Below are 25,165 nucleotides of genomic sequence, written 5' to 3'. Positions count from 1 at the left end.
GTATTCAGTACATTGCTATTGCAGTACTACTACTATTTTTTTTATTTTTTTCAATTTATTATATGTGCTGTCGTATTCAGGAGATGAGGGCAACACAAAGCCAAAGCTGAAGTACAAATGCCACACGGTGAAGAAGCTGAATATGACCAGGACATTTCTGGCAGAAAAGAAAGAAGGCGAAGAAGGAGGTGAGTATACTTGGTCATCGAGAGATATACATATTATTTTTTTTTATATGGAGCCACTCCAGTAGGTACCTGGGAAGTATAACACACATACTGATTGGATCAATTGCCCTATCGGTACTATAACACAACCTTTATTCTGTCATTTAAAATACAGTAGCAAAGATAAACACCTGACACGGAAAAGAGGGCAGTGTACAGTGCTAAATCAGCAATGAAATATTTGCAAAACCCTTTTCTCCCATAGGTTCCAATGCGCATCTAGCAAAGCATTTTTTTAATTTAATTTATTTAAAGTGCACCAGAGACGAAGCCTATATATAATATAATCTTCCTGCGTAAAGCCAAACTGAATGCTCAGTCAGGGATTTTATCAGGGCTGCTAACAAGCAAGCTGTGCAGTGCAGAATAAAACAGAGAGCAGGGTAGCTGTTTTCTCTAATGTTCCCACTGATATATATGGTAAAATACATGAGGGTGCTTCGTCTCTGGTTCACTTTAAATATTTATAAAGCGCCAACATATTACGCTGCGCTGTACAGAGTAACTATATAGAGTATATAGTCTTGTCAGTAACTGTTCCTCAGAGGGGCTCACAATCTAATCCCTACTATAGTCATATGTCTATGTATGTAACGTTTAGTGTATGTATCATAGTCTAGGGCCAATTAACTTATCCGTATGCTTTTGGGATGTGGGGGGGGGGGGGGGGGGACTGGAGTGCCTGGAGAAAACCCACACAGACATTTTTACCTCTGCTTTAAAGTGCACCTAGGACAGTACATACTACTGTATTTATGCCTGCCTGGGGCTTCCTCCAGCCCCGTGTGGTCCATGGCTGTCTCTCCATCCTCTTTGGCCACTCCTTTGTCCCATGGTAGCCTGCGGTATTTTCCTCAGTCAGGTCCTTCTGTGCATGCACAGCCCGGCCGCGATCAGCATCACAACTTGGGTGCGCGCATGGCCAGGCCACGTATGTGCAGAAGAATATTACCACTGAAGAAAATACTGGAGGCTACCGCAGGACAACGGAGTGGCCGGGGAGCACTCCAAGGGAGCCACGGACCACACTGGGCTGAAGGAAGCACCAGGTAAGTATAAATACAGCAGTTTGTACCATGTAAGACTTTAAAGGAAACACCTGAGAGAGAAAAAAAAAATAAGAGCTACTTATTTGGGTCTTCCTCTAGCCCGTGGCAGCCGATATGTCCCATGACTGCCATGGCAGCTCCGGTGTCCCAGGATCCTCTCCGTTCCAGATGCCAAGTTCGCCAGGTCTACTGTGCCTGCACAGAACACTCCAAACAACATGAGTGATTCACAGCAGCACAGGCGCAGTAAAGAGGAGGGGATCCTGGGACTCCGGAGCTGCGGCAAGGGACATATCAGCTGCCAGGGGCTGGAGGAAGCCCTGAATAACTCAGATGCTTCCTTTAAGGCAAATATGAACTAACAAAAGTCAAAACAAGCATACTTACCTCCCGTGCAGTTTGCTCATCAATCTTTTTTTTTTTTTCTCTTCTACATCATGTTTGTCCCTTGTGATTAATGGCAATGACCCCGTAACAGCTTCCGGGTCTGCACTCTGTTAACCTATAACAGAGTGACTGCATGGAATTGACACCAGGCATACAGCTGGAGATCTATAGAGATGGCCCGAACCACCGGTTTTAGGTTTACGAACCGGGTTCATGAAGCTCCACAAACGTTCACGAACTTTCGCGAACCGCAATAGACTTCCAATGGGGAGGCGAACTTTGAAAACTAGAAACATTTCTGCTGGCCACAAAAGTGATGGAAAAGAGGTTTCAAGGGGTCTAACATCTGAGGTTTTGCATGGATGAGTGGGATAGACACCAAAAGTCCCGGGGAAAAATCTGGATTTGGCGCAAAGCAGTGTTTTGAGGGCAGAAATCACTTTGAATGCTAAATTGGAGGCCTAAAGTGCTTCAAAACATCTTGCATGTGTATACATCAATCAGGGAGTGTAATTAGAGTTCTGCTTCACACTGACACACCAAACTCACTGTGTAACGCACCGCAAACAGCTGTTTGTGTAGTGACGGCCGTGCTGGACTGGTGCGCACCATGGCGAGAGTGCAGGCCATGGCGGTTTTCAAGCCCATATGGTCGCTGGGCTGTGGTAGCTCAATGATAGAACAACAGTGACTGTCCAGCTGATCGAATTTGGTCTGTCCACAATGAAGCAACAACCTTATCTTCGGTGTGCACCCCCCCCCCCCGAGACATTCATATAGCCGGCGGTCATTGCTTCATTGTGATACGCAAGCCCCTTCACTGCGGCAAGGTAACGATCACGTCGGGGAATTGTCACGTGTACATGCCTTTTTGTTTTGTTGTTGCAGTGCAGCCAGAAAAATTAGGCAGGCATGTACACGCTCCAGAAATTTTTTTTTATAGCGCCTGGAGTCCTGGACCCTGTTGGTGGTGGTGGAGAAGGCAGTCAAGCGGCCTGCAGGCAGAGATACTGTCTGTGGGGACTTAGTCTTCGGGCAAGCCTGAGCGTGCTTTGCAGACCAGGCATCCATGGTCAGATGGATCCTTGACCCAACGCTGTGTGCTAGAGATGTCACCACTTGCCTTTCAACATCACGGTACAGTTTAGGTTTCGCCTTTTTCTCTCCTCATCCTCCAAGATGGCTCAATTGCATGAGATAGCCAGCTCCTCCCCCAAAGGAAACACACCCAATACAAGTTTTGCATAAAAACACCTCCTGAACCCAGCACCCATCAGTATTGCTGTGTTTCCCACCCAGGAAACATCCAGTGCAGGTTTTCATTACCTTTTGTGTCTGGGCTGGTTTTAGGCTCAGTGTGTTCTCTCCCCTCCACTTCTGGATGCCTGCATGCTGGAGCTTGTCGGGCGGGGGATTGAGGAAGCTATGCGTCCTAATTTCCGCGTCCGCCTGCGGCTTCTCCGGTGGGGGAAGGCTGCTGGCCGGGAGTATGTGCGAGTAGCTGTGGCTGATCCAGGAGGTGGTGGTGGCAGAGGATTGAGACACGCTATGCGTGTGGGCTGGATAAACTGGAAGTATGCATATTACTTCCGGTTCAGATGTCATGCGGCCGGATTTAAGCATGAAGGCGGCGGCGTTCGAACGCCATTAGAGTCCTGCCACTCGGACAGTAAGGAGGACATGGAGCAGGCTGGTGGTTCCTCTGGAAATGGCCGCAAAACTACAGACACAGCGGAGCAGGTATGTGCTGGTGGTCTGAAAGTTGTTAGAGGCATTGCTGTGGAAAGTGATTTGTTAAGTAACTTTTTCACTTTCTAGCATGGAGCATCAGCTATTGTTTGTAGTGCATTGCTACTTGGTTGGTGACTAATAGCACTCTCCTTTTGTTTGTGTTCTCTTGCAGAATCCGACTATTAAACACAGAGACAAGTCTAAGGCCCAGTGTACACTGAGCACCTGCTGCACGTTTGCGGTTTACTAAAGACCTCAAACTGCCGGTGTGCACCAGCCTATTGAAATACAATAGCCAAGCGGATTTACAGGCAGATGCGGCCGGCGGATCTCATCCAAATCCGCTCGGTATGCACTGGGCCAAATCTCTGAAATCTGCACCAAAAACCGCTAGCGTTTTGTGGATCTGCTGGCGGTTGTGGTGTGCACTGGGCCTAAGAGATGTGCAAAATGTGAAGCAAAGCTTTCAGCCTCATATACTAAATCTGTATGTCAGTAGTGTTGTGAAAAAGCTAAGCCAGACCCTTCTGAGGTTATGTTAAACTTTATGGAGACTATGAGGAAGGAATTTACTTCCATTTTTCAGGCTTTTTGTACCGTTATGACTGCCTCTGCATTGCCTATTGTTCCTGCTCAGAGCCCAACTTCTGACCCTATACCCTCGCAGACTGTTCAGCCTAGTGCCGCTCAGGATTTGCAGCAGGCAGGTCCCTCTTCGGGTGGGCAGATTGAAGTTCAGGGCTATGCTGTTACATCTTCCACGAATGATTCCATGGGGGAAGCGGAAGATAAGCAGGATTCAGATTCGGTTTCCAGCCGAAATCTGCCAAATATCTTTAGTGCTGAGGAAACATCAAAGCTTTTCAGAACAGAGTATGAGGCAGAAGAAATCTTAGAACAAACTCCGGCTTCTTCTGCCAGAGATGGTATTTATCAGGGGTTACAGGGAGTAGAAGGAAGATCCTTTCCTGTACATCCGGCAATGCTAAAGATGGTTTCAGATCAATGGAATGATCCTGAGAAAAGATTATATATTCCTAAATTAAACGCAGGTTCCTGTTTAAAGAAGATATTTCCCTTTGGGCAAAGTGTCCTAAGCTGGATGCAGCCCTATCGCAATATTCCAAAGATACCGATTTGTCTTTTGAGGACACGGGATCTCTCAAGGATCCTATGGACAAGAAAGCTGACACTGTTAAGAAGGGCCTGGGAAGCTGTCTCCTTCGCTTTTAGACCAGCAATTGTTTCTATTTGCATTGCCAGGAATCTGAATAATTGGTTGTCGCGGTTGAGGGATTACCTTATCGCAGGAACCCCTCATGTTGAGATTTTGCAATCCTTTCCCGTTATTGCCCGTTCTGTGGCTTTCCTAGCAGATGCAGCCACAGAATTGCTTAGAGCTACAGCCAGAATTTCTGCCTTGATAAATACTACTCGACGAGCTGCATGGCTTAACCCTTGTAAAGACTTTGGTTAGCTCAAAACAGAAACTTTGCGCCATGAAGTTTGAGGGTGACCTTCTGTTTGGCAAAAATCTAGAAAGTATTCTAGAAAGATCTTCAGGCAAAGGGAAAAGGTTTCCCGACAAAATAAAGGAAAACCCTACTCTGAGGTCTTTTTGAAGTAAAAAACCCTTTTTTCAAAAAGACCAGAGAGCTCAACCCCAGAAAAGGAAATGGGTCTACCCTTCAGCTAAAGGGAAAACACCCTTCATTTTTAATAAAGAGGCCCCATCTGGGGCAAAAGAAAACAAATTACTGGGTACGGGTGGGGGAAGACTCCTTCAGTTTGCAGATCAATGGAGTCAAACTACTCAGAATCAATACATTCTGGATCTGGTATCCAACGGATACAAGATCAAATTTGCTCCCCCCCCCCTCTAAAGAATTTTGTTTTGACAGGCTGCCCATCAGAGCCAGAGAAAGCTCTTGCTCTGAAAGAATCTATCCTCTCTCTCTTCTGGAACAAAACGTAATCTGCAAAGTTTCGAGAGCACAATGGCATCAAGGTTTCTATTTGAGTGTGTTTATAATCAAAAAACCTTCAGGAAGTTTTCGCATGATTTTGAATCTAAAGTCCTTCAACCCTTTCATTCAGGTTCACAAGTTCAGGATGGAGAACATCTCCTCTGTTCAAACTCTGATTCCGAGGGATTCCTTTATGGTGACCTTCGATCTCGGGGACGCATACTTACATGTGCCAATCCATCCTTCCCACCAACAGTTCCTGAGATTTGCAGTCGTCCTGGGGGACTCGATTTGTCATTTTCAATGCCAAGCTCTCCCTTTCAGTATTTCTACTGCCCCTCGGATCTTCACCAAGATCATGGCAGAGGTTACTGCACATTTACATCTACTTCAGATACGAATAGTCCCATACGTGGACGATATGCTCATTTTTGCGGATTCAAAAAAAAGATTGACGGACTTGGGATTGACCATTCAGGTTCTTTCGAAGCTGGTTTGGTTGCTAGATGTAGAAAAATCCATGTTGATCCCATCCCAAAGGGTGAAGTACTTGGGATTCTGGATAGACTCATCGAGGGAGATTACTTTTCTACCGTAGGAAAAGCAACTCTGCATGAGAGGGAGGATTTGTTCTTTCAGAGAAAGAGAGGCGGTAACTCTCAGAGAGGCGATTTCTCTGTTGGAGTTAATGACCTCCTCCATTCCGGGAGTGGTATGGGCTCAAGCACACACCAGGAAGTTACAGGAGTGGACTCTCCAGGCATTGAACCATGGCAGAACCCCTCTAGATCACAGCGTTCCGCTACCCCTGATGGAAAAGGATCCCCTGAGATGGTGGGAGGAGGAATCCAATCTCAATCAGGGCAGGCTATGGCACCCCACTGCAGTGGTAAGAATTTTCACAGATGCCAGCCGGGAGGGCTGGGGGGCTCATTGCAGGAAGTTTCACACTCGGGGCCTATGGAATCAGGAGCTGAGTATGAAATCCTCAAACTTCAGAGAACTCTTAGCAGTGAAGATACCTTTTCTCGATTTTCTTCCTCTACTCAAACAAACGCATGTGATATTCCTTTTGGACAACATAGTCACAGTCTCGTACATTCGGAAACCGGGAGGTACGAGAGTCAGAGATCTGAGAATTGTAGTGCTAGAGATTCTGCAGGTGGCAGAGGAGAATCTTCTTTCAATAACCTCCGTTCATATAAAGCGCTCGTAAAAAAATTTTTGGCAGATCGTCTAAGTCGGCCCCGACCAATAAAGGCAGAGTGGTCCCTAAATGGGGAAATATTTCAAGAAATCAGACATGTGGGGTCCTCCGGAAGTAGACCTCTTTGCATCTCCTCTCAGTTCAAAAACAAAGGTTTTCTTTTCTCTAGATCCATCCTCCCCTCCGAAGAGATTTGATGCTCTGGCAGTCCCATGGCCAAAGGGTCTCTTGTATGCATTTCCCCCGTTTCCACTGATCTCCTGGGCACTTTGGAAAGTGAAGGAGGCAGCTCGGGTAATCTTCATTGCTCCCTACTGGCCATGCAGCATCTGGTTTCCGGATCTTCGCGATCTGGCAACCAGGGGTCCATGGTTCTTGCCTCCCCAGGGTGGACCTTCTTATACAGCAGGACAGTGTCCACCAAGATCCATGGAAGTTTTCCCTGGCAGCCTGGTTCTTGAGTGGGAAGCCTTCAAGAGTATAGGTTTTTCAGACCGTGTAATTACTACAATGGTCAGCTGTAGAAAGCTTACCATGAGAAGGATTTATTGTAAATTTTGAAAGGTTTTTTTTTTCTCCGAAGGTTAAATAAAGGAGTCATTTTAATATCAGTGGCTGGATGGGGTACTGGTTAAGGGCACCGCCTTTGACATGGGAGACCAGGGTTCGAATCCTGGCTAGGGTCAGTACTTATTCAGTAAGAGTTCAAGGCAAGACTCCCTAACACTGCAGGGTGGCCTCTTAAGCGCGTCCCAGTGGCTGCAACTCTTGAACGTTTGCGTCCAACAGCAGAAAAGCGCTATACAAATTTTCAGATTATTATTATTATATACCTTCTATTCTTGACTTTCTCCAGGATGGAGTTGATTTAGGGTTGGCTCCTAGCACTCTAAAAGTGCAGGTGACGGCTTGAATGTCAAAATTAGCCAGAGAGCAGTGTCTAGAGCTAGACCTTTGCCTAACAGGATTGTCCCACCTTGGGACTTAAATTTAGTTTTAAAATCCATTAATTGATACACCTTATGAGCTGCTGAATAAGGCTCCGCTCAGAGTTCTGACGTTGAAAGCAGTATTTTTGGTTTCGGTCACTTCGGCCCGTAGAGTAGGGGACATTCAGGCCCTCTCAATTAAAAACCTGTTTATGCAATTTTTTCCAGATAGGATTGTATTTAGAACAGATCCAGCATATCTTCCGAAAGTCAGGTCTTCCTACCATAGGTCCCAAGAGATTATACTTCCATCTTTCTGTAACCCTCCTTCCAATGATAGGGAAGCTGAATGGCATAGGCTAGATGTCAGGCGAGCAGTAATAGCCTACCTGGAAGCAACTGCATCTTTTAGAAGATCAAACCATTTGTTTGTGTCATTTTTTTTGGTTCCAAAAAGGGCTTAAAAGTCTCTAAGGACACTATATTAAGATGGCTAAGAGAGGTTATTGTTTCTGCGTATAGCAGTCAAGGCCAGTCGCCTCCACAGGGTATAAAGGCTCGTTCTGTAAGATCTGTCAACTTCATGGGCTGAAAGATCAGGCGCATCACTGGAACAGATCTGCAAAGTGGCCATTTGGAAAGATCACCATACGTTCATAAAGCACTACAGGGTGGATCTCCTATCCAGCCAGGACATGTCCTTTGGCAGGAAAGTTTTACAGAATATTATCCCTCCCTAAGGTAATTAGCTACTTGTTTGTCTCTCATGTAATTGAGCCGTCCTGGAGGATAAGGAGAGAACTACGGGTAGAACTTACTGGTAGCGGTATTTCTACGAATACTCCAGGACGGCTACCTTAGTTCCCTCCCTATTGGGTAAGTTTATTACCTAATTTAGAGGAAGGATTCATTTTAAACCTCTGTTCCTGTAGTTACTCTGCTAATACTGATGGGTGCTCGGTTCAGGAGGTGTTTTTATGCAAAACTTGTACTGGGTGTGTTTTCTTTGGGGGAGGAGATGGCTATCTCTCATGTAATTGAGCTGTCCTGGAGTATTCGTAGAAATACTGCTACTGGTAAGTTCTACCCGTAGTTTGAGAAATAATTGCGGCCTGGTATCTTCCACTGCGATGTGTGGCTTTGCTCTTGTGTGCTGCTTTTCCTTAGGTGGTCATCCCATTGCAGTTTGTGCTTTGTAATGATTACTTGCCTTCGTAAAGGAAGTTGTCCCTACGCGGGTCTTGGTCTTTCCACAGCTCAATTTTCTCTCTGCAATCATTACATGAATGGCCAGTATTAGGAGTTTCTGCTATACTCCTTATATTGGGCATACGGGTAATGCACTCTGGGCTGAAAGGAAAAATGAACATCAAACAATCAATCAATCAATGTGGATGAAAAAATATCTGCCAAAAAAATGTGGGAAAAAAGAGGGGAAGGCGTCTGCCAGGACATAGGATCTGCCACCCAAAAACGTCCAAACCCACTCAGCTCGTATGCCCTGGCAAACCCGATTTATCCATTCACACCGATCGATGTGGATGAACAAATCATTGCCATAGTTCTTTTTTGATACAAAGTGCTAGCCAAGGCATATGAACCCCAACACCGCTCCTCGGCCCATATGCCTTGGCAAACGTATCTTTTTGACTGCGGTGGAGAACTCTCGTCCTGCAGCGCTGCATGCACCGATTTTGTGTAACCTGACAGAAGCGCAATGCTTCTGTCAGGATGCACCATCAGTGCTGCAGCTGATTGGTTGGTCGGTCTGGATAGAAAAAAGAGAGAAGACAAAAGAAAAATACTAAGGGCTCTTTCACATCAGAGCTTGCGTTGGAGAACGCTCAAAGCATACGTTTTGTTGTATGCGTTTTAATGCGTTTTGCACTGCAGTGCACTGCAGTGAGTGTGCGTTTTTAATCCGTTTTCAATGACATAGGAAAACGCAGGTAATTTTTTTTCTTTTAGTTTTCATCTTTCTACATTGTTCCTCTGTTGCATTCTGGGACTGATTGCCTGCGTTAACGGATTAAAAACGCGCATAGTGTGCGTTTTACATTGACTAACATTGTAACGCATAAAGCTAGCGTTGGCCGAAAAACTGCGCCTGGGTGCAGTGTAACGCAACGCACAAAAAGGCTGCGTTATATGTGAAAGCTAAAATGAAAGTCTATGGACTTTCATTTCACCTTGGGTAACGCAAACTTTATCCTTTGCGTTGAAACGCAGAAAATCTGCCCTAATGTGAAAGAGCCCTAAACAAGAAGGAGGGAAGGTGTCCGCCTGGACATAGGAGCTGTCGCCCCAAAAATCCAAACCCACCAGCTTGTATGCCCAGGCAAACCTGATTTATTCATCCACACCGATCGATGTGAATTGCTTGAGTTCTTTTTTTGATACAAAGTGTTTGCCAAAGCATATGAACTCCAACACCGCTCCTCAGCTCATATGCCTCTGCAAACGTATCTTTTTTATTGCGGAGGAGAAATCTCGTCCTGCATCGCTCCATGCACCAATTTTGTGTAACCTGACAGACGCGCAATGTTCTGTCAGGATGCACCATCAGTGCTGCAGCTGGTTAGTCGTTTGCTCGGTCCACCTGGAAGATTAACGGATGGAAAAAGAGAAAAAAAAACAAAACAAGCAAGCAGCAAAGCAATTACTTCATTAACATTAATAAACTTTGAACTTTTTTAAACAAAACCTTAATATGCGAACCAAACATTAACTTTTCTGCTTACCTGTTTTTTTTTTTGTTTTTTTTTAACTTACCTTCTGAGGACAAACCTCTCCTCCCCCATGGGACAATGTGCGAAGTGCAAATCGCACAGAGTTGTGGCGAAGTACATTACGCATTTTGTCCCAAGTGAAAGGAGAGGTTTCTGGCAGCCCTGTGTATTAGGGTCTCTTGAAACCAGATGTTTGGTTTCACACTGCATATTGACATATCCGGTGGGTCAAGCCCGCCGCACCGTATTGTCCAAAACTGACCTTCAGGGAATACCACAAGAGTAGCATTCGGCCTAGTAATGAACTGCGTCACCATAGACTAACATGACTTCCGGGCCGACCGAAATTGCCGCAGAAGCCACGCAGTAACGTAGGCATGCACTAGCGTTAAGTCAAGCACTTCCGGCGTAAGGGGGAGACCGCAAAGTGACTTTCGCTAGGCATTTTGCCCTAATGCATCGCAGCAGTGTGAAATAGCACTGAGAGACCCCTGTGTGCCTACCGCTGTGTCTGGAGTTCCCTACTCTCTAATCGTGTACCTGCTCGTGGTACCTCTCAAAACACTCCCCTAGGCATAGGCCAGGCTGGTCAGGGCAGGTGGGACAATAAACAGTGGTGTCACTCCTTGTTTCAGCCCTGCTGCAAACACTGCCACGTTTTCTTCTGGTGCCTTGACCTGGGGTACACGGAATCAGATAGGCGTAATGCCTTCCATGCAGCCGGCTAGTTGCATCTTGGGGTTGGGCCCGGACACCTCCTGGATACAGGAGTTCCATAATGATCTGTCTCTAAAATTGAAGAAGCGATCCAGTTCTCCCAGCCTTACTGTAGAGAACAAAGCTGTTGTAAACTGCCAATTGAATTAGATAAAAAGACACTTTTATTTATACCAGCGTCTTGTTTTACGGGAAAGTAAATAGGGCGCTAACCTCTGGTCATTGAAGTCCACCCCTCCCATGTTATTATTATAGTCGTGGACGACAAGGGGTTTTTCAATTACCTCAGTTCGCCGTTAAATTTGGACTGTCGTGTCTGCGTGAATGGTGGACAGAAAGTAAACGTCCCTCTTGTCCTTCCATTTCACCGTGAGCAGGTCATTGGCACTCAAGGCGGCCCTTTGCCCCCGTTGAAGTCTGGTGGTAATGCGCCGTTGGGGGAATCCCCGGCGACTAGGCCGCACGGTGCCACAGCATCGGATTCCTTCTAACTTTAAGTGCTGATAGAGGGCCACACTTGAGTAGTAATTGTCCACATAAAGATGGTACCCCTTCTGGAACAAGGGTGACGCCAAGTCCCACACAACCTTTCCACTGCTCCCTAGGTAGTCAGGGCATCCGACCGGCTCCAATTTGGAGTCTTTTCCCTCATAGACCCTAAAATAAGATTTATAGCCTGTGGCCCTTTCACAGAGCTTATACAGTTTCACCCCATAACGGGCGCGTTTGCTTGGGATGTACTGTTTGATGCCAAGGCGCCCGGTAAAACGTATGAGGGACTCGTCTACGCAGATTTGCTGTTCAGGGGTATAAGCATCTGCAAATTTGGATGACAGGTGGTCTATGAGGGGCCGAATTTTGTGGAGCCGGTCAAAAGCAGGGTGGTCACTTTGATGACAGGTTTCGTCATCATTGAAGTGCAGGAAGCGCAGGATGTTCTCAAATCGTGTCCTGGACATGGCAGCAGAGTACAAGGGAACATGACATGCTGGGTCCGTAGACCAATAAGACCGCAAAACACATTCTGTTTGATTAGTCCCATGTGTAGGAGAAGGCCCAAAAAATGTTTAATTTCGGAAACTTGGACTGGTTTCCACCAAAATGGCTGGTTAAGAAAGATATTTGGATTGGCGGTTAAATATTGTGTGGCTTTACGGTTGGTCTCTGCCACAACGCTAAGAGATCCTGGGTGATGAACAGATAAAGAAAAGTCTAGGGCCGATGCTAGATTATCTGTCTCCACCTGGACTCCAGACTGGGCGGTGAAAGGGGGCAGTAGGGGTGCGGCAGTATCAGGGGATTGCCAATTTGGATTTGCCAGCACCTCTGGTAAACTAGGGGTTGTACGAGCCCGTCTACTTGGTAGCTGCGACCAGTGTGTTACTGCACGTGCCACCGAACCAGTTTCAACTTCCATGCTGGTGCTCGCCACTTCACCAGGGTGCTAGGTCCAGGAGATGCTGTGCTGCTGGTGCCTGCCTCACCATGAAATATCAGACCAGCAATTGCACCACTCTGCTGCCCTTGAGGCTGATTCTGCGCCACCTGCGGTCCAATGACATGGGGTGTGGTACGCCTGGCTGTAGCCGGGACCTCAACCTCGTCATCGCTATCGGTCAGTGAGCCACTGCTCAATTAAGGTTCAAACTCTGACCCAGAAGAATTGTCAAATGGTTCGTCCGAATCGTCCTCATCCGACTGGGCCATGTACCTGAACACCTCATCATCGGAATACCCCTTTCTTGCCATGGTGGACTGCTAAATTTAGGGGGTATACCTCTGAGACTACCCAGGAAAAAAAACACCTACCTAGCGAAAGGGAGTAGTTGAGAGGTAGAAAGCTGTGGTCACCGAGTTTTGATAAAGATAAAAGAAAATAAAAACTGATGTTTACAGTGCCACAGCTAGTGTACAGTGTTTTTTGCAGTGATCAGAAAAAAAAAATTCTGTCACTGCGTTGGGGCGGGCTGAACGCAAGTGCAGGTGAACGATCAGGCCTGATCGGGCAAACGCTGCGTTTTTTTAGTGGATCCTAGTGATCCTAATAATAATAATAATAATAATAATAATAATAATGGCAGTATTTGTATAGCGCCTTTCTCCTGTCGGACTCAAAGCGCTTGCGAGGCAGCCACTAGAGCGCACTCAGTAGGCAGTAGCAGTGTTAGGGAGTCTTGCCCAATGAACTCCTTACTGAATTACTGGCTTACTGAACAGGCAGAGCCGAGATTCGAACCCAGGTCTTCCATGTCAGAGGCAGAGCCCTTAACCAGTACACCATCCAGCCACTGCGATCAGTAATGATCACTTACAGATAATATATAGTACCAATGTTGATTAGCGACAGTGATGACACTTATTAGTGACTGTGGTGCAGTGGGCTGAGCACTAACTGACACTAACAAAGGGGCCTAGCTAACTGGCCTAACTGCTAACACTATTGATACTAAAAAAGTGACAGTTTTCACTAATCACTGTTTTTAGATCACAAGGATAGTGACAGGGGGGTGGTGGCGAGTGGGGAATCTGTGAGCAATCAGAAACAATCACAGGACAATCAAAGCCAATCACGAGAAATCAAAGCCAATCACAGGCCAATCACGGGACAATCAAATACAATGTCAGCACAAACAAATACAATTACAGCAAAATCAAATACAATGCACTGGGAAGGTGATTGGGGGGGTCTGAGGGCGATCTGAGGGTGAGGGGGGGTTGATTAGGTGCCTGCAGACTGGGTCCTGATCTGATGGGTGGCAGACACAGGGGGTGACGATGGGAGATCAGTGAGGGATTACAGGGGAGAATAGATGTAAACAATGCACTGGGGTGGTTATCAGGAGGGGGGTCTGAGGGTCTGGGTGGGTGATCAGGTGCCCCCAAGGGACAGTTTAGGGTCTGCTCTGATGGGTGGTGGTGACAAGGGGTGATAGACAGGTGACAGACAGGTGATAGACAGATGATCAGTGGGTAAGGCAGATGTATACAGGGGCTGGTCTGGGGGGGTCTTGGGGGCTCTGAGGGTAGGTGGGGTGATCAGGGGACCCTAGTGGGCAGTTAGGGACCTAATCTAAATGATAGCGTCGGCAGGGGGTGATTGATGGGTTTATAGGGGTGTGCTTGGGTGTACACAGGGGTGTGCTGGAGTGGTCAGGGGGGGGGTCCTGAGGGCTGGGGTGGGCGATCGGGGGGTCTGTGGGTGTAAAAAACGGTGTTGTGCTGCTCACTTACAGGGCTGCCTCCTCCTCTGATGGTCGCACGACGAAGAGAGCAGAGAAGGAGGAGGCAGCCTGTATAATACACTTTGTCATGTAAACAAAGTGTATTATACATATTGATTGGCCTGATCGCGCATTTCAAACCCCGCTGGCGCTGCTAATTGGCCGGTGGGGTATCGCGCCAGGTGGGCGGGGCCTGTTGCTGGCCTCAGCGCACGTCCTCAGTGACGCGATCGCTGGTCGGACACGCCTAAAGGACCCGCCGCCGATGTGCATATTGCGGTCCTTAAGGCGTCCACTTTGCCGCCGCCTATCGACTGTGGGCGGTCGGCAAGTGGTTAAAGTGTAAGAGCTTGTCCACACTAGGTCCGGAAACGTATCCGTGGCTGCATTTTTCAAACCTGATGGAAAAACGGAGTCCCGGATACTAATGTTTAAAATAGCAGCCAGCCTCACCCAAGTAAAAAACGGATCCGTCTGCGTTTGCGGGGATCCGTTTTCAAAACCTGAACGGAAGGTCCGGACCTGCTGCATTTTCACGCAACGGATCAGGACCACGGATACACGCAGGGGTAGTGAAAGCAATGAGAAAACGCATCTCCAGCTCCACAGGCAAAAAACGGATGTGAAAACGGATAGCCTGAGCTTTATGATTGGCCCAAAAAATCCTCCCACTCCTTCCTAATGATAGAGACGTTTTCTGTCAGGGAAAAACCTGAACGGAAACTGATACAAAACTGATGCAAAACTGATGCACTTTCATCAGTTTGCAGTACGGTGGGTACTTCCCCTGATCCGGACTGCAGGGTCCGTCCTGCAACCGGGTCTAGTGTGGACCCAGCCTAACTGTCAGGCATAAAATCAAAAATCAATTCTTTATTTTTATCTGGTAAACAAGTAATAAGGATGATAACCAGGCAATCCAAAAGTTAAAATCTCTATTACTTTTCTTGTTTATAAATGATCATTCCCCAGTTTACTAGACTCTTATTTGGTACACACAAAATTTGGTACACAAAAAGGAAGTTGCAGGGGATGCTGGGTTGTCATTTTTTGCTTCTGTACATTAGTTAAGTCTGAGGGGAAATAAAGAAGCAAAAAAAGATAACCCAGCATGCCCTGCAACTTCCTTTGAGCGACAACGTACCAAATAAGGGTCAGGTAAACTGGGGAATGATCATTTAAAAACAAGAAAAGTAATAGAGATTTTAACTTTTGCATTGCCTGGTTAGCATTCGTATTACTTGTTTACCAGATAAAACTAAAGAATTGATTTTTGATGTTATGCCCGACAGTTACACTTTAATGTGTTTGCAAAACCGCTACTTTATACATTGGAGCTGGGGGAACTTGTGATATTACGCAGCAAGAAAAGTGATCCCTCAGCTCTACCGCAAAGTAATAGATATACCAGGGAGTCAACCAGTCCACACCTGGATCCCTCTTAGGTGTGTAACATTCACAGCAGCAAAGACAAAATGACTGGGTCTCCACCTGGATTTGTGCAAAAATGCTGATTTATTGTACCATAGTAATAGAAAAAACACACACACTTATGATATTTACACAGATGACATTACTTTAGGACAAAAGCAAGTGGGATAATGATCTAAGTAAAAAAAGGAAATGACGCAAGTTCTTATTGTACGTTACACCAGCTGTAAGATTTTTGTGTCTTTCAGGAGGTACAATAGAATGGTTCCAGATTCATGAAGAGAGCAGCAGTAACTTTCCTCAGATGATCTGCAGCTTTGCTCATGAAAATGAGGAAACGGACAACTCTCCAAGTGAGGAGGAGGAGGAGCCCCACCAGGTCCAGCTAAATGGATCATCTGAGGGGGTTGACCAGGCAGAGGAGACTCTAGATCCAGATGGTAATCAGCACTCTGATTCTGAAGAGATTGGAAAGTTGGATCCTGAGGAGAAGGCAAATTCTGATCCTGAGGAGACTGGAAAGTCTGATCCTGAGGAGACTGGAAAGTCTGATCCTGAGGAGACTGGAAAGTCTGATCCTGAGGAGACTGGAAAGTCTGGTCCGGAGGAGAGTGGAAAGCCTGGTCCGGAGGAGAGTGGAAAGCCTGGTCCGGAGGAGAGTGGAAAGCCTGGTCCGGAGGAGAGTGGAAAGCCTGGTCCGGAGGAGAGTGGAAAGCCTGGTCCGGAGGAGAGTGGAAAGCCTGGTCCGGAGGAGAGTGGAAAGCCTGGTCCGGAGGAGAGTGGAAAGCCTGGTCCGGAGGAGAGTGGAAAGCCTGGTCCGGAGGAGAGTGGAAAGCCTGGTCCGGAGGAGAGTGGAAAGCCTGGTCCGGAGGAGAGTGGAAAGCCTGGTCCGGAGGAGAGTGGAAAGCCTGGTCCGGAGGAGAGTGGAAAGCCTGGTCCGGAGGAGAGTGGAAAGCCTGGTCCGGAGGAGAGTGGAAAGCCTGGTCCGGAGGAGAGTGGAAAGCCTGGTCCGGAGGAGAGTGGAAAGCCTGGTCCGGAGGAGAGTGGAAAGCCTGGTCCGGAGGAGAGTGGAAAGCCTGGTCCGGAGGAGAGTGGACAGCCTGGTCCGGAGGAGAGTGGACAGCCTGGTCCGGAGGAGAGTGGACAGCCTGGTCCGGAGGAGAGTGGACAGCCTGGTCCGGAGGAGAGTGGACAGCCTAATCTTGTGGAGAATTAAAAATTAGATGTGAAAGAGATGAGGAGACTGGATAGGCTGATGTGGGGGGGGAGACACTCTGGTTCTGAGGGAACAGAAGAAATGGTGTGAGGAAGAGCAGCATATGGACACAAACAGAACAGAGGCTGGTGAAGTCTAACTAATTTACACAAGACACAAAGCTGATATTAGCGACAGACGATTGAGCCATAAGGAGGAAATGAGAGGAAATGTGTCATGACTGTACTCCTTAGAGGTCTCTGGACACACTGTGCTTTGGCCATGTGATCTGTTCCACAAAGACAGACTGAAAGCCAAGAGCGTAGGTGAAATATAGTTCCAAACAGCTAATTTTGAACCTGATTTGTGTATTTGTACTGTCTGTAGCTTAAAGTGAACCCGAGGTGAGAGTGATATGGAGGCTGCCACGTTTATTTCCTTTTTAACAATACTAGTTGTCTGATCTATTTTGGCTGCAGTAGTGTATGAATTACACCAGAAACAAGCATGCAGCTAATTTTGACAGTTCTGACAATATTGACAGAAACACCTGATCTGCTGCATGCTTGTTCAGGGTCTATAGCTGAAAGTGTTGGAGGCAGAAGATCAGCAGGACAGCCAGGCAACTGGTATTGCTTAAAAGGAGATAAATATGGCAGCCTCCATATCGTACCCCTCTCACCCCGTGTTCACTTCAAAGATTTGGAAGACGTTTCGAATCCAGATGATACCATTTATTGGCTAACTTGGAACAAAAAGAGTAAGTGTTTTGGCTATGATTCCTTCTTCAGACTCTATTCCTGTATACTGATAAGATGTTAGAACAGGCCCCTTATTTACCGTACACTGTACATTAAAATGAGAAATTGTTTTGCAACCATAAATACATTTCATTAGATGCCTTAATTACAACTTTAGGCGGGTCTCACAGATAAGACTTTTTATGCTTAAAGAGAACCTTTAACTGAGCTACAAAAAAAAGTCTCACTTAGCTGGATCTTCCACCAGCCCCCTGCAGCCATCCTGTGCCGGCACTCACCGATCATCCGGCCCCCGCCGTGGCTCAGTTTCGTTTTCGGAGATCAGTCACCGAGCACTGCACCTGCATGGCCCTGACCGTGTGCGTCCTTGATTGCGCTCCTGTCCCTGTAGCCATCTTGTGCCTGCGCAGTACACATACTAAGTACGTACGGATGCACGCTTAGCACTACATACGTACGTGTACTGCGTCGGCGCAAACTGGCTAGAGGGTTGAGAGTGCAATCAAGGATGCACGCGGCCAGGGCCACGCAGGCGCACTGTTGAAAACGAAACTGAGCCACAGCGGGGGACCCGATGATCGCTGAGCGATGGCACGGGCGCAGGACGGCTGCAAGGGGCTTGTGAAAGCTCCGGGTAAGTTAAACTTTTATTTTTGTAGTTCAGTTACAGTTCACTTTAAAATTCAGACTCCAAACTTTGAAAAACAACTTAGCCCATCGTACCTGCATAAGAAATATCAATCTTTAACTACTTTAGCCTTTTGGCATATCTGCTATGTCCAAAAGGCTGCTGCTGCTCGCTCCCGTGCCATGTCCCATTAGCCTGGAAATGAATGAATGGGAACGCATCCATTGATCTAAAACCCCAGTAGAAAGACCGACAGCTTCTATTAGAAGCCGCGGTCTTTCTGAAGAAAAAAAATCATGTCCCTATACTTCCTGGAAGCTTGCAGGAAGAAAAACAAAATTGTCTGAAGCCATCTTGCAGCCAAATAGTAAAACTACAACTACATACATTTTTTTTTTTTAATAAATTCACAAACCATTACATTTACAATTAACTATTTACGGTACCTCCCACACTCACAAAAAATACCCAAATTACATGTTTAAAAAAAAAATACCATAAAAAAGAGGGTATGATACCATTTTTTTTTAAATTATAAGTTTGTAAATAGTGATGGATGCAAAACTGAAAAAATGCACCATTATTTCCAAATAAAATATTGGCGCCATACATTGTGTGATAGGTCAATTCAGTGTAAAGCAAGCACCCAAGGAGGGGAGAGAAGATGGATGTGCTAAGGCTTGCAACATCTCTGCACTCCAGAAGTTCCAACAATTCCTCCACAGTCAAGCCAGCACCATCTGTAGTATTTAAAGCTCTTTATTCTTTAAAAAGCATGACCAGCTGTGGAAGAAGCTTTCAATATAGGAAAGGGGTACGGGATATCACCCTAATAGGCTCGTCTCACCCATGTGGAAGAAGCTTGTCATGCTTTTTAAAGAATAAAGAGCTTTAAATACTACAGATGGTGCTGGCTTGACTGTGGAGGGATACATTGTGATAGGGACATAATTTAAATAGTGTTATAACCAGGACAAATGGGCAAATAAAATATGTGGGTTTTAATTATGGTAGCATGTATCATTTTTTTTCTTAATATGCCCATTACAAAGAAAAAAATAATTCTTCGCAAAATGTACCACCCAAAGAAAGCCTAATTTGTGGCGGAAAAACAAGATAAAGATCAATTCATTGTGATAAGTTGTGATACAGTTATTGGTGAATGAATGGGAGGTGAAAATTTCTTGGTTAAACCTTCTACAGTTTGGAACCAATGTATAAGGCTGCTTTCACAGTGGGACGTTACAGGCGCACGTTAGAGCAGCCTGTAACGCACCCCACCGCACAGCAATGAAAAATCAATGGGCTGCTCACAGTGCCCACGTTGCATTACACAGTAACGCTGCACCATTACACAACGTACTGCATGCAGTACTTTGTAAGCGGCAGAGCCGCGTTAGACTGCTTGGACATGCGCAGTAATGTTGGGGAGGAGCGGAGAGCGGCCAAGCACATGGCTAATTAATATTCACTGCACTCAGTGACGTGCAGTGTTTACTTCCTGGAGCGGCCGCTCTGTGCGGCGATTGGCCGGGCGGGACCACGTGATGCCGCATGCATCCAAGAGTGCGCATCACGGCATCACGGACGCCAGAGTGAGCTGCACAACGCGGCTCACTCTGACTTTCCCCTAGAGAGCACCAGGCGTTGCGTTAGGGGCACGTTATGCGACCATAACGTCCCCTAAAACGCAACGTCCTGGTGTGAAACCAGCCTTAATGTTGTCTCTTTTGTTTGTCTTTCTTTATGTGATTTGAAGCCACTCATAAACTAGTTCAGAACAGTAGGCTTACACCCTCCCTAGAGCCATACAACTCAGCACACAAGTGATTCGGGGGGCTCTCCCCTTTTCTGCCCAACAACAGAGCTTTCGGTTGGTGGGTTTTGATCACTGCTGCAATGTTGTTGTGTGTGTGTGCGTGCGTGTGTATGTATGTATGTATATGTGTGTGTGTGTGTGTGTGTATATATATATATATATATATATATATATATATATATATATATATATATATATATATATATATATATATATATATATATATATATATATATATATATATATATATATATATATATATATATATATATATATATATATATATATATAATTTTTTTTTTTTTTTACCCTCCCCCTGCCAGCCAGTCACAGCGATCGGCTGTCATAGGCATCGGCTTATGACAGCTGATCGCTCTTGTGTCTCCCCAGGGGACAGCCAAGTGTCACTGCTGTCCCTAGTACAGCGCTGCCGTAGATCACAGTGCTGTCCAATGTAAATAGATGGCAGTTTTGCCGTCTCGCCGCTGGGAGACTCTGGCGAAGTTGAGCGTGCGTCGGTGTGCACGATCTCCTGCAACACACCTCACCAGGACTTCGCCAATTGGCGTTGAGCGGTTATGGGGAGCCATTGCAGTCACGCCAATTGGCAAAAGGTTAATACAGTGCCGAGAAGATCCCTAAAACTATATTCACATAAGCAGGAATGTGTGAAAATTGGAGATCAGTATATTTATTATTTTTTGGGGGAGGGGGGTTGCCATTAACCTCCCTGGCGTTCTATTAAAATCGCCAGGGAGGCTGCGGGAGGGTTTTTTTTAAATAAAAAAAAAACTATTTCATGCAGCCAACTGAAAGTTGGCTGCTTGAAAGCCCACTAGAGGGCGCTCCGGATCCGCACTTTCGATCGCCTCTGGCGATCAAAAGTAACTAGAAAGGCCGCAATGAGCGGCCTTCCTTGTTTCGCATGCCGACGTCCTGACGTCTGCCGCCTCCGATCCAGCCCTTAGCGCTGGCCGGAACTGTTTGTTCCGGCTGGGCTCGGGCGGCTGGGGGGACCCTCTTTCGCCGCTGCCCGCGGCGGATCGCCGCGCTGCGGCGGCGATCAGGTAGCACACGCGGCTGGCAAAGTGCCGGCTGCGTGTGCTGCTTTTTATTTGATAGAAATCGGCCCAGCGGGGCCTGAGAAATCCTCCTGCGCAGGTTACCCCGAGCTGAGCTCGGGATAACCGGCAAGGGGGTTAATCGTGAACCTGTGCTGGTTCATACACTCACATAGAGTTTGTCATTTTTCTCCCACATTCCTTTGGGGCATTTTGCACACAGATTAGAAGAATCACAGGAAAAGGTGCCTTGCACTTTGTATTCCTGTTGTTTACCTGGTTTTGCTATCCCATCTGTGGAATGGATATGTTTACAGGTCTAAGGGCTGGAACCCACAAGGGCGATTTTCAGAGCATTTTTGGAGCGTTTGAAAACGCTAGCATTTTGTAAAAACACTCAGCTACTGTTAATGGATGGGGCAACTTCCACTGGAGCGATTGCGATTCAGAAAATCGCAAGCGCAGGACATGCAGCATTTTGGGATCGTTAGCGCTGCAATGTACAAAGTATATCATCGCTGGCATAATCGCTCATCAGAACCTGCATGGAGCGATTTTGCTAGTGGTTTAAAGTTACTGCACACTGTAACAAAATTAAAATTAATTGAAAGGACCAATCAGACTTTAAAACGCTAATAGCTACACAACCGCTGGCAAATTGATACACTTTTTAAAAACGCTCCCTAAAACGCTCATGAAATCGCTTACAAACTGCTCATACAAAACACTAGCGATTACTATTAGCGATAGCGTTTTGTAGTGGGTTCCAGGCCTCACACCTTTTCTATCGGCTGGGGAATGTTCCATTCTGTTCTGGCTTATTCAAGGAACTCCTGACAATCATCTGTTTAACCACTTCAGCTTTCAGTCGTTTTCACTTCATGCATCCGAGCAATTATCACCTCCCATTCATTAGCCTATAACTTTATCACTACTTATCACAATGAACTGATCTTTCCGCCACCAATTAGGCTTTCTTTGGGTGGTACATTTTGCTAAGAGCTACTTAACTGTAAATGCATTTTAACAGGAAGAATAAGAAAAAAACAAAAAAAATCATTATTTCTCCGTTTTCGGCCATTATAGTTTTAAAATAATACATGCCTCCATAATTACAATCCACATATTGTATTCGCCTAATAGTCCCGGGTATTACACCGTTTAAATTATGTCCCTATCACAATGTATGGCGACAATAGTGCATTTTTTTTCCATTTTGCATCCATCACTATTTACAAGCTTATAGTAATAAAAAAAAAAAAAATATATCATCTTTACATGGATACTAAAAAAATGTAGACCCTTACTTAGGTAAATATTTGTGGGGGGGTTTTATTGTAATTTTTTTTTATTATTAAACATTTTATTTGGGTATCTTTGGGAGGGTGGGATGTAAATAGTAATTATTTTTATGTAAATGTGTTCATTTTTTTTATTTTTTACATGTACATGTAGTCTAACTTTTTGGCCACAAGATGGCAACCTTGAGTTTACATGACGTCACTGTAAGGGCACGTTTCCACTGGAGCGGAAACCGTTCCGAATCTGAAGTTTCCCTGTGTATAAATCGCATGGGGAAACTCTGCCATAGGGGATAATGGCACCGCTGGCTGAATCGCCTGCGCCAGTGATTCGGCCAGTACTGCCCGCAGAATTCGCTCTGGAGGCTGCGAATCCCATAGCTGTGCATGGCTCATGGAATTCGCCTGCGATCCTGAACAACCGGAAGTGCCGCCGCGCTTCTCCCTGACGCGTGCGGAACAAGTGGAGACGGGCTCTTCGCGTAACATGTCTGCTTAGAGAGATGTAGGGGGACGAGGCCTCCGAGAGAAGTGGTCACTTTTTTTGCCGGGGATAGGGATCAGTGATTGGGCACCATGTCCCGATTCATTGATTCCTGGGCTATAGATCTGCGGCCGGGAGCACAAGATTGGTCGCGGGCGTGCACATGGCCTGCTGGACGTAGCCTCAACGTCTAGAAGGCTTAAATGGTTAAGATTAAGTGTTATGTTAGGTACACACAATAAGATTTTCTGGCAGATTTACTGCCATATCAATTATTTTCAACATGTCCGATCTGATTTCCGATCGACTTGCAATAGAAGTGAACGGGAAATCTATCATAAATCAGATTATTTTCAACATGTCCAATCTATCTGGCAGTAAATGTGACAGAAAATCTCATTGTGTGTATAAGGCATTGAAGTTTTGGATAATGAGAAATCGGCACAAATGATGCCAAAAACTTAGAATAAGTAAACTGTATCTTTACTTAAAGTGAACCTTAAGCCAGTGTTACTCACCTGGGGCTTCTACCAGCCCCCTGCAGCAGTCCTGTGCCCTCGCAGCCACTCACTAATCCTCTGGTCCCCCGCTGACAGCTAGTTTAGTTTTTGCCGACAGGCCTGGCCACGCGTAATTTCCTCCGCATTCCCGACTGCAATTAGCGCTATTGCGGGCCGCAATGCATACAAAAATACATGTTGTTGCATATCTATGCGTCGGTAATGCGGCAATGCGTATTTTTGTACGTGTTGCGGCCCGCAATAGCGCTAATTGCAGTCGGGAATGCGGAGGAAACTACGCGTTGCCGGGCCTGTTGGTAAAAACGAAACTAGCTGGCAGCGGGGGACCAGAGGATTAGTGAGTGGCTGCGAGGGCACAGGACTGCTGCAGGGGCTGGTAAAAGCCCCAGGTGAGTAAAACTCATTTTTTTTCTGGCTTAAGTGTCCCTTTAATGCTTGGTGGAATTTGCCTTCTTAAAACAGAAGGAAATTTGCAATAATTCATGTAACTTAATGTTAATGTTACTGAACTCTCACTGATTTTTAATTTTCATAAATAAAAGGGAGATTCTTTTGCTCTCCCATGTATGTACTCTGAAGCGTGAGTCTTAAAGTGCACCTGAAGTGACATTTGACATATGATAAACAAGTACATAAAATATTAGCCCTAGTAAGAAACTGAAGTCCCTTTCTGTTTTCAGTACAACAAGAGTTAAAAAATGTGAATTGTTATGTATGCAAAATAGCTTGTGAAACAAGTCTACTTCAGTCTGGCTTCCGGAAAAGTAAATAGAAGCTAAAGCAGCTGAGAAACTGTGAGATAAGGTATTAGTGTAGGAAAGTTCAAAGGTTCATTACTTCTCTTTCAGCTTAAAGTCTTTGTGAATCATTAATAAAAAAATAAATAAATAAACAGATACTTACCTAAGGAGAGGAAAGGCTATGGGTCCTGATGAGCCTTCCCTCTCCTCTCCCGTTGCCTGTTGCAGCACAGGATCCTCCTCTAGCAGCATTCGACCAATTAGGTCAAATGTTGATATCTCTGCCCGAAGACCCCCGCAGCAGGGGATTTGAACGAACGAGCTGCCGCCATAACGAGGACTCCGGGAGAGGAGAGAGAAGGGTCATTAGGACCTAGAGCCTTCCCTCTCCTTAGGTTAGTATCTACATTTTTTTTTTATTATTAAAGACTCCCAATGACTATAAGTGTCAGAGGATGGATTCGAAACTACAATCTTGATAGTCTGATGCAATATTGAAAATGTAAGCCATTAAACTAAAAATAAAAAATGAGATTCATTTCTATACTACTAATGGTTTATGTGCCGTTGGTACTATACATAGAATTAATTATACGGTTTTCCAAAGAGAACACAAAAGTTGTTTAGGTGATACCTTTAATAACTAACTGTACAAGATTTCTTAGCAAGCTTTCGAAACTGTTTCTTCTTCAGGCATATTACAGAACTGGATTGAAACCAGACAAAAGTAATGTCACATGCAGATATATATATATATATATATATATATATATAATATTAATGAGTTTTTACGGTATACAGCAATCTGACACCACGTTACATAGTACTCCTCTTTTTGAAATGTAAAGGATCTCATCAAAGCTATCTAAATGATAATTGCTAGTAACATTGAGATCACCTGCTACATTTATTATTGGCCCGATCCAATTCACATGCTTAAAGGGAAGATCCGCGCTGCTAAAAAAAAAAAAAAAAAAATGCACTCACCTGGGGCTGTCGATCGGTGCCCTCAGCACAGCTCCTCTCCCTCCGGGCGTCCAGCGGTGAAGAAGCTGTCCTC

The 25,165-nt window shown here is 45.7% G+C and overlaps 1 protein-coding gene across 6 annotated transcripts in view; it reads left to right on the top strand.

Moving 5' to 3' along the window:
* Positions 1–25,165, top strand: part of GTF3C6 (general transcription factor IIIC subunit 6) — a 52,268-nt gene that overhangs the window by 18,764 nt on the left and 8,339 nt on the right. For 3 of the 6 annotated variants that reach the window (XR_011031313.1, XR_011031314.1, XR_011031311.1), the window contains exons 6-7: positions 81–188; positions 15,844–17,116. Coding sequence is in view for 3 of the 6 variants with exons in the window: in XM_068280121.1 (XP_068136222.1) it covers positions 81–188; positions 15,844–16,811 (1,076 nt within the window). In the remaining 3 variants the exon portion in view is untranslated. Of the gene's footprint in view, positions 1–80; positions 189–15,843; positions 17,675–25,165 lie in introns of those variants that run through there. The other 3 variants (XM_068280121.1, XM_068280119.1, XM_068280120.1) reach the window with 1 other exon arrangement.

Source organism: Hyperolius riggenbachi, chromosome 4 (genome assembly GCF_040937935.1).
Source record: "Hyperolius riggenbachi isolate aHypRig1 chromosome 4, aHypRig1.pri, whole genome shotgun sequence".
Classification (NCBI taxonomy): Eukaryota; Metazoa; Chordata; class Amphibia; order Anura; family Hyperoliidae; genus Hyperolius; species Hyperolius riggenbachi.
This window is presented reverse-complemented; position numbering and strand designations above follow the sequence as displayed.